Source organism: Microtus oregoni, unplaced genomic scaffold, assembly GCF_018167655.1.
Source record: "Microtus oregoni isolate MIOR12 unplaced genomic scaffold, Mior012 000015F_ref0000493, whole genome shotgun sequence".
Classification (NCBI taxonomy): domain Eukaryota; kingdom Metazoa; phylum Chordata; class Mammalia; order Rodentia; family Cricetidae; genus Microtus; species Microtus oregoni.
The window spans coordinates 22676014-22688644 of NW_024543074.1; the positions used below are offsets into that span (position 1 = coordinate 22676014).

The 12631-nt window shown below is 45.1% G+C and overlaps 2 protein-coding genes across 2 annotated transcripts in view; one reads left to right on the plus strand and one right to left on the minus strand.

Moving 5' to 3' along the window:
• Tlcd3a (TLC domain containing 3A) overlaps nt 1-757 on the minus strand; it is a 28231-nt gene extending 27474 nt beyond the window's left edge. Inside the window, exon 1 of the mRNA XM_041663871.1 lies at nt 499-757. The gene's annotated coding sequence lies outside the window, so the exon portion shown is untranslated. The remainder of the gene's footprint in view (nt 1-498) is intronic.
• Nucleotides 758-875: 118 nt separating this feature from the next.
• Vps53 (VPS53 subunit of GARP complex) overlaps nt 876-12631 on the plus strand; it is a 126721-nt gene continuing 114965 nt past the window's right edge. The window contains exons 1-3 of the mRNA XM_041665156.1: nt 876-1076; nt 6188-6268; nt 12129-12178. Coding sequence (XP_041521090.1) covers nt 990-1076; nt 6188-6268; nt 12129-12178 — 218 coding nt within the window. The 5' untranslated portion in view covers nt 876-989. The remainder of the gene's footprint in view (nt 1077-6187; nt 6269-12128; nt 12179-12631) is intronic.

Sequence of the window (12631 nt, forward strand, 5' to 3'; positions counted from 1 at the left end):
TTCCTGAAGCAATTTCGAAAAATAATAGAAGTTCAAGCAGGACCAGAGACTCCTCCATCGAGGGTTTCACAATGTTGAACTGGCAAGGCAACCTTCCCTTGGCTGCAACTCCCTCATTGTTCCAGAGGCTGCTGGAAAAGTGGTTCCACAGGGTGATCTGGCTCCTCTCTTTGTGATGTACAAGGTTAGACATCCTAACATTTCCTGTACTACCAGCTTCAATTTGCATAATACTTCCAATATTTAATGCTCACCTCACCCCACCTAACGTGGCAGTAAGCAGGGCAGATGGGAGTACTTTGTTCAAGATCATAGGCTTATCAAGAGTGTAAATACGGATGTACATGCAGCCCAGATATTATTCAGTCTCAAAAAACAATTCCCAGCGTTGGGTCGCTTTGTCCCCCAACCCCCACCCACAACTCTGTCCAGTGGATCCTTATCTAAGGAGCAGGTGCTCTCCCAACCTCAAATGTCGTTGGCAACGCTGCCACTTACCAGCTGGGGTCATTTCACTCCCGATGGCAGGGGGACACATACTGTCCCTTACCAAGGGTGCCCAGCGAGCGAGTGGCACGTTGGTTTCATGGCCCGCGGGGCTTGCTGCCCATCCGTCGCGCCTCTGCTGGGGCTGCGGCTCTCTGGGGCGCTCCACTACGCCGAGGCGCCGGTAGGGGGGGAGGGGACGCGCCCTGGGAGAGGTGGAAAAGGCCTCCACCGGTGGAAGGACCAGCAACGGGCGACCAGGAACCTGTGGTTAAGGGCTGTCTGGGAATAATCCTGGGACTTGACAGCCATGCCTCCAGAGGTCAGTCCTCCGCTATCCCAGAGTCCCCCGGTTCCCGGAAGTGCCTGGCTCTCCGGAAGTGCCCGGCTAGCTGAAGGAGTAGCGGCTTTCTCGAGCGCTGTACCTGGTGGGTTGCAGGTCTGGGGTCCTGGTGACAGCACAGGAGCAGGGTTGGAGCGGGCCGTCGGGGCTGAGCGGCGGGATGATGGAGGAGGAGGAACTGGAGTTTGTGGAGGAGCTGGAGGCCGTGCTGCAGCTCACGCCTGAGGTGCAACTAGCCATCGAGCAGGTGAGCGCTCCACCCCCTCGGAGGGAGCTCTGGAGGACCGAGCGACTTGGGGTCCGGGCGGAACCCACCCTCCTAGGCTGGACAGGTGGCAGCCCAGCGCGCAGAGGGGGTCTGGATTTTGGTGGAGGTGGGAACGGGCTTCTCAGCTCATGGATCGAACACGTCCTCTCTAGGCTCGGGTTGTCACGCTCTGCCGGGTTTGGGCCTTTGACAAGGATGAACCTAGGACAAACTGCGTGACTGGATAATTCAGGTTATGGGAGATTGTGAGACCTCATTCATTTTCCAGACTAGTGCTCCTTCTGTCTTTTCTCAAGCCTTTGCAGTGGTTTGGAATTGGCAGCAGGAGACTTTCATTCCAGAAGAAAATGGCAGAATGGGGTGGTGTGTGGTGTATGTGTGTGTGTGTGTGTGTGTGTGTCTGTCTGTCTGTGTGTGTGTCTGTCTGTGTGTGTGTCTGTGTGTGTGAAAAAGAGAGAGAGAGCGAGCAAGAGAGGCACACGCTGGAGTTATCTGGGAAGAGGAAGCCTCAGTTGAGGAATTACCTCCATCTGATTGGCCCACGGGCGGGTCAGTGGGCATTACCTTGATTGATGATGTAGAATGGCCCAGCCCACTGTGCGAGATACCACCCCTGGGCAGCTGGGCCCAGGCTGTGTAGAAAAGCAAGCTGAGCCAACCAGTAAGCAGCGTTCCTATGGTTTCTGCTGAGATGCACTGTAACTTGTAAATAAACTCTTTTTTTCCCCCCAAGTTGCTTTTGGTCATGGTGTGTTATCACAGCAATGGGAAAGCAAGCGAAGACAGGCCTTTACCATAATTAAAAGGTTGAGGGCCAGCGATCTGGTTCAGTGGGTAGAGGCGCATTGTCACTATGCCTGATAGCCTGAGTCTGTCCCCCAGGAACCCCAGAGTAGAGGGCGAGAACATGTGTCCATCAGTCGCCCCTGTTGCGCACCCCCCACCCCAACATACATAGGCCACACACACATAAATACAGTAAAAATGTCAAAAGGTTAAGAATATCTGCTATTTGGCTTACATTGGAGAATATTTCTAAGAGTCCTTTCATCCTGACAAGAAATTCTCTTTGCCTGCATTCCAGTTGTGCTTTAGACTTCCTGGGATCTGATGGCAGAAACAGTACAGTTGAAATGGATTAATAAAAATGCTGCAGGTCCCCAAGTGGTGGCAGCGGGCTATGTGGAGAGCAGCCAGTCCCAGGCAGGGACAGCTGCAGGCCCTGGAGCGGTGGCTGATACAGGGCAGGGAGACAGAATGGCGGCAGGCAAGAGACAGAGACATGGAGAGGCATGCCATGCAGAGTAAGGTTGGATATTTATTCAGTGGATTATGGAAGTACGGAAGGGAAGAGGGAGAAGGGGAGAAGAGCAGAGAGAGGGACAGAGAGAGAAGAGAGACAGAAGCTGCCTCTTCAAGAGGGAGATGGAAAAGAGAGGGAACTCAGCTGGAAGCTGAAGATCAGCCTGTCTCAGCAGACAGGGGAGGGAGTGGGGGTGGCTTGTCTCTTAAAGAGACAGAACAGATCATTACATCAGTCAATTACTGTTTGAACTGGAAATATCAGAATATCACATTGTTATTATCATTTATGATACATTTATTTTTTATCTTTTCTTTTATCTTTTTTTTGATTTCCAAGACAAGAATTTTCTATGTAGCCCTGGCTGTCCTGGAACTCACTCTATAGACCAGGCTGGCCTCGAACTCAGAATTCAGATAGCTGCCTACCTCTGCCTCCTGAGTGTTTGTTAAAGGCATGTGCTACCACTGCTCCGCTACATTTTCTAGTCTCACGTTTTCAAGGTTTAGTCAGCAAACACTTGATTTCAAGATGAATTTAGATTTTTTCCTCATTTTTAATTGTTCAAAATCCTAAAAATCCTGCAACTAGTTAAACAATAGCATTATAAAGAGCAAGTTATAAGGGTTGATATAACAGAATCACATTTTACCTGGAGGTGAATTCCAGAGGCATTGCATAAAATGAGTACCACCACAGCCATGTTCCTCTTGAAATCCTCTAAACGACCCATGAAATACAGTGTCTAAATAAAGGTTGTCTGATAAGTCTGGTGCTTTCTCTGCCACACTGGGGCCAGGCATTCTCTTTATAGGTGTCACCGGATGAAGGAGCTTAAGTCAAGGATAGTGTTGTGTGGAATCTTATTAATGCCTGGGATGACACCCAGGGACAGGAAGAGAGGAATGAAGAAACTGGGAGCAGTTAGAGGAAGTGGATAATTCATTTACTTCCTCATACCCCTCACAATGGCGGGCACTGTTTGCAGCACTCCCTCTGCTGAGGGCATGTAATTAATTGTGTACTCACATTTATGCGTGGTGTATTCCCACCATAGGTGTACAGTACGGAACTGAAAATGCTAAGCTTTTAAGGAAAATACTAAGCTTCATCTCTCACTGACTTTGCCTCTTCATGGAAGTCATAAATTCCTTTCTTAGCAAGACTTTTTGATTCGTTCATTTTTATTCTTAAATCAAAACAATTACTTATTTACTATTTTGTGTATATATGTGAGCCCGAGTGAGTTTCTGTGCACCACAGACGGCATCAGATTCCCTGGGACAGGACTTACAGACAGTTGCCAGTAGCTACTGTGTGGTTCTAGGAACTGGACCCAAGTCTTCTGCAAGAGCAGCAAGTGTTCTTAACTTTGAGCCATCTCTCTGATTCTTTTTTGTTTGTTTGTATTTGTTTTGCTTTTTGAGACAGAGTTGCTCTGTGTACCCCTGGCTGCCCTACAACTCACTGTGTAGACCAGGTTGGCCTCAAACTCACAGGTGTGTGTCATCACCACCTGGCCATGATTCTTTCACCCTTTTCATAGGAAACTGTTCCTCTCAAGATTGCTTTACAGAGTTTTATATGTCTTGAGCTGGTAGAATTTGGTTCCCAGAGGATCACCGACTTTTCTGTTGTTTTTATTGTTATTGTTGTTTGTTTTTTAATTATCACATTTGTGTGTGCGTGCGTGTGCGTGTGTGTGTGTGTGTGTGTGTGTGTGTGCATCTGCACCACAGAGTGCTCGTGGAGGTCAGAGGATAACTTGCAGGAGTCAAGTCAGTTCTCTTCTGCAACACGTGGGACCTAGGAACTGAGTTCAGGTCCTCAAGCTTGGTGTAAGTGGTTTTACCTGCTGAGATAATCTTGCCAGTCTCTGACCCCACATACTGTGTTGGAAACAGTCTTCTGTAGCCTTCACTCACTGTCCAGCTGATTGACCTTGAGTTCCGGTCCTCCCAGCACTCTGGTACATGGGCACACACTCACCACCTTTCAATTGCAGGCTTACACCATGCCCCAGCCTTTATTAACCCACCTGTTACCTGTTTTTCAAGTTGTGACTTTTGAGGAGACTTAGTTATATTTCTTAGAAGATAGTTTTCTTTTACTAACCAGAATGCCAGTTCTCCATCTTTTGTTGTTATCTGAAGCATAAAGATTCCTCAGGGCAAGCTGAGCCTGTAGCTTAAGTGGTAGAGGATTGCCTAGCACAGATGAGGCATGGGGGCTTGGTCCCCAGCACCACGATATATACATATATATGCACATACTTATTGTTTTTGTGTGCAGAGGTCCCACGTTTTTTCTTTCTTTTTTTTCTTTTTTCTTTCTTTTTTGCAATATTGGGGATTGAACCTGGGGCCTCTGGATAGACAACATTTCACCAGAGTTATATAAAAAGAGAGTCCTTTCCTTCCTTCCTTCCTCCCTTCCTTCCTTCCTCCCTCCCTCCCTCCCTCCCTTCCTCCCTCCCTCCCTCCCTCCCTCCCTTCCTTTTTGAGCCAGAGTCTCCTATAATTCACTCAGGCTACTTCAGACTTGCTGTGTAACTGACGGTGACCTTGAATGCCCCTTGCTTGGGCTGCAGGCTTTGTGACACAACATGTGACTGCACAGACATAAATAAGAAAATAGTGAACGGTGAAATTCACGTGACTGCGGCTGCCCAGGAGAGGGTTTCTGTGTCCTCTACTGTGGGAGGGCTGACATTGCAATCTTCAGTGTGTAATACCCAGCACTGCAGGTGTTAAAGGAAATCATCGTGTCCTCATCCCAGAACTGGTTTCTTCTGACATACAACTGTGTGTGTGTGTGTATATATCTTTTTTTCTGTCGCAGTTTTGGAAGTCTGAAATCTTGAATCAAAAATATTAGCAGGAGCCAGGCATTCTAGCATACCCCTGTAATCCAAGTATTTGGGAGGCTAAGGCAGGAAGGAGGACCAGTTCAAAGCCAGCCTGGGCCTTATAATGAGTTGCAGGGTAGCCTGAACTACGTAGTTCATCTCTCAAAGACCAAAACAACAAACAGCGTCAAAAAAACAGCATTTGCAGGCATGTACTTGCTCAGAAGACTCAGAAAGACTCTTGGTTGGCTCTTCTTGCTTCTGATGGTTGCCGGCACTGCTTGATGCTTCTTGGCCCCTGTCTTCTTGTGGCTTTCCTCTCGTGTTTCCTCAATACCTGTGTCCCATATTTTCTTGAGTATCCATTGTATGTGAAGCATTATAAAATGAAAAAGTTGGAAATTTGGAGCCAGGCAATAGTGGTGCTCGCCTTTAATCCCAGCACTTGGGAGGCAGAAACAGGTGAATCTCTGTGAGTTTGAGGCCAGCCTGGTCTACAGAGCAAGTTCCAGGACAGACTCCAAAGCTACAGAGAAACTGTCTTGAAAAATCAAAAAAAAAAAAAAAAGGTGAAATTTTGTTTTTGCTTTGTCTTCAAGAACCTGCTGTTTAATACAAAGATTGAATTTTGAATCCCCTATTTTTATAATTTTATTCCCTTGTTTTAGTAGTATTCTCTGTGTGTACGTGATGTGATGTGTGGGTGCTCATGTCATAGCATTTATGTGGAGGTCAGAGGACAACTTTGTGAGGTTGGATTCTGGGGCTCCAACTCCGGTTGCTAGGCTTGCTTGACTAGTACCTTTGCTCCTGAGTCATCTTGCTGGTCCTGTTCCTTCTAATTGGAACAAAAACCAAAACAAAAAAAGCCCAAATAAACCTGTGCTTATCTGTGGTGTCGACCATGGTTTTAATCAATAACCTTCTGTTAATACGTAGGTATTTCCAAGCCAGGATCCTCTTGATCAAGCTGACTTCAATGCCGTTGAGTACATCAATACTCTGTTTCCAACAGAGCAAGTAAGTAAACAGCTTTAGGTTTTCCTTCTTCCTGATGGCTTTGTGTGTTGTGATTGGTGTGATAAACAAATGACATTAAGTTCAGATCACTTAAGTTCAAGTGTAACTAACTGGATCAATTAGCCAAGTAGCATGGGCTTCTTTGTTTGCTGAGCATAGTTTGAGAAGTTTGGCACCTCTAGTTTGTGAGAGTCTCCCTCAGCCCTCACTGAAGTCTGTGTTATAAATTGGGGACTTATAGGAGGGAAAAGTGGGAGCAAGGCAGGCAGGATAAACTCCAACTTACAAAGCAACATTTAAAATGTAAAGTTGTAGACATTTTGCTTATATTCTCTTGTGTGATTTGCCTAGATGGGGTTTTCTTACAATAATCCAGAGTTAGAAGCCAGAAAATTTAGGGAAGACCAGGTAGACTTTGGCTCACCCGCCCACCTTCTCTCCCTCCCTTCTTCCTTCCTGCCATCCTTTTTCTCTCTTTCTTTCTAGACAGGGTCTAATATAGCCCAGCGTGGTCTTCACTGTATAGCCAGAATGCTCCTATTGCCTCTGCCTCACTGGCACTGGGTGACAGATGACTTTGGGTTTACTGGGCAGCTGTCATGTGCTGTCAGTCACTGTTCTAGGCACGGGAACGCATCATTGCCACCGAGGTGTGTGTGATCAAAGCGGAAGGGACACTGGAGTGCGGTGCAGAGACAAGAACTTTCTTAGGAAGATCAGAACCCAGGAGCTGTCAGCCAGTTCTCGAAGGGTCCATTTATTCAGCCAGCCAGCCAGCCAGACAGACTCCCAGTCATTTATGGAGTACGCTAGGTACTGGAGACTGTTTAAGAAACTAGAGAGAAATGGGCAACATGCACGTTAGTTCTGGTCTCATGGGGTGTAGTGTGGGAAGGAAGACAAGGAATAAATCAACAAGAAGTGATCCAGTAAGGCTGACGATCTGTTGGGAGCAAGTGTAGCTGCCAAACATGGTGGCATGGACGGGGCCTTTTAAAAGAGCCTAAAGGGAGGCTCGCTCTGAGGCGGCTCCTCTTATACCAAGACCTAAGAGACAGAGGAGCAGGCCTGTGGCAGTCTAGTGAAACACTGCTGTAGCCAGAGGTAAAGGCAGGAAGACAGGGAAGCAGGTCATTCTACAGGAGGAGCCGGAGGACAAGTAAGGAGTGATGCAGAGACCATCAGAGATGCGGAGAGCCTCGTGAAGAGGCTGGATGGAGAGATCACAACATGACATGGAGCCGCCCAGTGTGTGCGTGAAGGGACTAAGTAGAGGCCTATGTAGGTAAAATGCATTCATTCATTTACTCAGTAAAAGTGCTTCCTCTGCCTAATTTGGTGGGGCTGGAGGAGAGAAGTTTATCTGAAGATGCGGACACATTAAATAAACCAAATAAACAAACTTTTTTGACATTTTAACTCTGGTACACACCTGGAACCCTACTGTAGGAGGGTCATGAATTTAAGGCCAGCCTTGCCTAATGGCAAAATCATGTCTAAAAAAAAAATTACAAAAAGAGAAGTTTTACTGATCTCAAGATGCTCTGAGTCTTTGTTATCAAGAAAAAAGAGAAAAGGAAAAAAAAAAAAAAAGAACAAACAAACCCCACGTGACAAGTTCCTCGGATTCGTATCTTAAAGCATCAGTTTTCCTAGAAAGAAGACCAGGACTGAATATGCACAGCACGTACACCTTCCCGAGGAAACGGCCATTTTCCTGGATTATCAGAATGAAGGAAATGTGTTTCAGTAATGGATACATTTAGCAGTACAACCCCATTACCATCAAACCAGATGGATCGTCAGAGAAGATGTATATCTTCCAGTGATGTGTGCAGTCGCTGCATTCCCTCGGGCCTTTCCTCCAGCTCCAGGGAAGACTCCCATGTCATTGAAGGCTGTGCTGAATTTGGGGCTTGTCAGCTCTCTCAGACACTGGTGGAAAGGAAGGTCAATCATTGCACCTAGGTAGTATGCCCTGGGGGTGTAGCTCAGTGTGCACCAGGCACCAGCACCTAAAACAAGCCCAAGGATGGATCTGTCTGTCTGTCTGTCTATCCGATCTATTGATATCTAGATATCGATGTAGATATGTATGAACAGTGAATAGAATGAGATCTCCACAACTTTAGACAAAGGTCTGTCCTGTCAGAATCGACTTCCTGAATTTTATTAACCAACCTGGAGGAGGAGGATTGTGTGCCTCATTCAGCTCAGGGGGTCAAGGAAAAGAATTTCTGTGAAGTGACCACACTAAAGGTTAACACTCTTTCCTCTCCCTCACACCTGTCCATAGGAAGACTGTGAGTTTATCAGCTAATGAAGTGTAGGATCTTTTTGAGTGAGTGACAGAGAAAGGGGGCAGGAGAATTAGGGATTGAATCTAGGACTTCATGCATGCTAGCCAAGTGTTCTACCACTGAGCTATGCCCTGACTCCTCTTTTCTGTTCTTTTGATGACCGTGGACTGCCAGGTCCTTGTTGTCTTCTAACCTGCCTGTCCAGTGTTTCTAGGGATGGCCGAAGGGCCATCAGATAAATATGCCCTTATGACCTAATCTTTTTCTTGCAATGGGCCTTGTCTCCAGGTCTTTGCTGTTTATTTTTGTATGCATGTGTGTGTGCAGGTTTATTTGCTCCAGTGTGCTCCTGGAGGTCAGAGGTCAGCTTTTGGAGTTCATTCTCCCCATCCACTGGAGGGACCGGGAATCACACTTGGCAGGCTTGCACAGCAAGTTCTTTTGCCTGCTGAGCCGTCTCACTGCCCCTCTGATTTTAAAATGCAGGTGTGCACCTGCATAATTATTTTGGGTGACTCTTAGAAAACAGTGTTATGGTTTAACCAAGACTCCTGTCTCAGGACTATCAAATTCAAGAAATGGCACTGCGGTGCAGTCAGTATCACTGGTGTGAAGTGTCCTCCCAGCACGTGGCTGAGTGAAAAGGCACGGAGCAGTCTACCCTTGGGTGGATGTGCTCTTTACTCAGACTGAGAAAGTGGAGAAGCTGCGGTCGGGCAGCACAGGGCAAGCGGAAGCCTGCATTCACTGCACGCTCTTACCGTCTAGATTTTTGGTCATGTATATGTTTTAACAATTTTAAATACCTTATAAATATTTTATATTTGTAATTAAAACAATTTTATAATGTATAATTATATCCACTATATACATAATTATACATGAGTATATAAACCATATTAATTTTGGTAGTGTCCCTGATTTAGAAAGGTGTGATGACAAATTCCTAACTGCTATCATTCAGATTTCTCAAATACTAATTAAAAATACTTTGATTTTATGTATATAAGTGTTATGCCTGCATGTAAGTACACCACATGTGTCAGAGCCCAGAAGACAGTATTGAGAGAGGGTGTGGTATCCCCTGGAACTAGAGCTACAGATGTGGGGAGCCACCAGTGTGGATGCTGGGAACCAAATCTGGGTCCTCTGCAAGAGAAGCCAGTGCTCTTAATCACAAGCCATCTCTCCAGCCCCTTAGTACTAACATAAATTGTTGTTGGTGGTGTTTTTGGTTTTTTTGAGATAGAATTTCTCTGTGTAACAACCTTGACTGTCCTAGAACAGGATTTGTAGATCAGGCTGGCCTTGAACTCACAGAGATATTCCTGCCTCTGCCTCTTGAGTGCTGGGATTAAAGGCATGCACTACCACAACCAGGTTTTAAAACATTTTTTAAAACTTGTGTGTGTGTGTGTGTGTGTGTGTGTGTGAGAGAGAGAGAGAGAGAGAGAGAGAGAGAGAGAGAGACAAAGAGACAGAGACAGAGGAAGAGAAAAGAAGAGATTATATACATGGACTGGTGAGAAGGCTCAGCAGGGAAAGACACCTGCCACTAAGTCTGAGGACCCACATAACAGAAGAGAACAGACTCACAAACTGTCCTTTGACCTTTACACTTAAGCCATAGTACTTGTGCGCATGTGCACATGCACACACAAGTAAATTAAATTTAATAATGTTTATTTTTTATTTATGCATGTATGTGTGTCTCTGTGTATATTATGTGTGCTCGGTGCCTGCAGTGGTCAGAAGTGGTTGTCAGAGTCCCTTGAGCCGGATTTACAGGCTATTATGAGGTGCCTGACATGGTGCTGGGAACTGAATTCAGGTCTTCTGGAAGAGCAGCCAGTGCATCTAACTGATGAGCTATCTCTCCAGTTCCCCCCACCCCTACAAAATATTTTAAAGACTCTATACACATTTCTTGAATGTGATAGTCCTTAGACAAGAAGTTCTTGGTTAAACTACAGCATTGTTTTCTAAGAATCACCCAAGATAATTATGCAGATGTACAGTAGCATTTTAAAACATAATAGAAAGAATATATACTGAAATATAATATAGTATATATTTGATATAATATGGTATATTATATTAAAATATAAAAATATTTTAAAGAATATATGCACACCTAATCCCAGCACTCAAGAGACAGTCATTGTTGTTGTTTTAAGAGTGGGTTCCAGCAGAGTTAGCAGGCCAGGAACTGTTACACCCATTTTTTTCCCTTTTAGAAACTCAGGGAGGTTGAAGAGCTGCCCTTTAGCGAGTTGGCAGTGGCAGGGGTGGGCCAGGCACAGGTCCTGGGCAGCTCATTGGCTGTTCCTACAGTGATGGTGATTTAAATCACACCCAGTCACAAGCATCCCAGTTTGAGGAGATGAACCTAACAATAGGACTAAACTCACCCCATTGCCTTGGATTGCCCATTTAAAGTCCTAACAACAGGACTAAACTCACCCTATTGCCTTGGATTGCCCATTTAAAGTCCTAACAATAGGACTAAACTCACCCCATTGCCTTGGATTGCTCATTTAAAGTCCTAACAATAGGACTAAACTCACCCCATTGCCTTGGATTGCCCATTTAAAGCAGCTTTTCTTTTCTGAATTTCACCTTCTCTCTCTGACTGCTCTTGGATTTCTGAAAGTTGAGAGTAAACCTTGGCTTAAAAGGAGAGATGTGGATAGACTACTGTGGCGCCTCAGGTCTGTTCCTGGAAGGCTTCTGGCTTCCTCCTGTCAGCAGAGAGCCAGAAGCAATTTATAAGCATAGTTCCTCCTGAGAAAGTTTCTGTTGGAGAAGAAAGGGGAATTAGAAAATTGCTGTCCTTTCCATCTTCCACCAGGGGGCACCATTGCACCACATTTTCTCTCTAGGTCCATTTGTTTTACTATTCTGTGACAGTCATTCTAACCGAATCAGAATGTAGGCAAATACTCAGAGGCAAAAAAGAAGAAACATTGAAATTATTCCTTTCCTTAAGCTACTAATTCAGATTTTCTAGATTCCATCCACTGGTATGTTACAGTATATGGTTTTCCAGACATTTTCCTAACGCATATACATCCATAAAAATAACTTATTTTTTTAGTGAAGGGTAACGTATTATAGAGAGGTATGTAATTTGTTTGTTTGTTTGAGACAGGGTTTCTCTTGCCACGCTGTCTGTCCTGGAACTCATGTAGACACTGAGCATGATGGTAATCTCAACACTCAGGAGGTGGAGACAGGGGTCTCCAGAGCAAGCTAGAAGGGAAGACTAGATGAATTGCTGAGCTCTGGGTCCAGTGAGAGACCTTGCCTCAACATGTAAGGTGGAGAGTGACTGAGGAAGACTGCACATCTGTGTGCTCACAGGCTGTGCAAACATGCATATGTACATACACACATGTGCACATATACACAAAACAAAAGTCAATTTTTAAAATAGGATGATTTTTTTTTAAAGAATTAAATGTAGGATCAAGATTAAACTTTGAGGTATCACCATTTCCCTGTGAAAGAGAACCCCAGGAAGTGGACTAACAGCCAGCACTCTCTTTTCTTCATTGTAGTCTCTGGCAAACATAGATGATGTCGTGAACAAAATTAGACTGAAAATAAGGTAAGTAACACCATATGATTGTTAATTAAAAAAGCATGTTAATTTATTCATATCTGAATCACATTTTTTTGATGAAAGCTCTAAAATCTCAAATTTAAAAATAATTGTTTCTTGTGGGTTTTCATGCAAACTCTATGGCAAGGAGCTCAGTTCTTTGGCCAGGGTTTAACTTCCCACACATAGTGAAGGAAACTGGAACAGACTGTTAAAAAAGTGGTCATCAGACAGGCTGTGGTGGTGCACACCGTTCACCCCAGCATTTGGGAGTAAACGCAAGGGGATCTCTGAGATCCAAGTCACCCTGTTTTATATAGTTAGTTCCCAGCCAGCCAGGACCGTACAGTGAGACCCTGTTCTAAAACAAAACGAAACAAATCAGTTCATCGGGGCTGGCGATGTAATTCAGTAGAGTGCTAACCCGGCATCCATGAAGCCCTGGATTTAGTCCTAAGC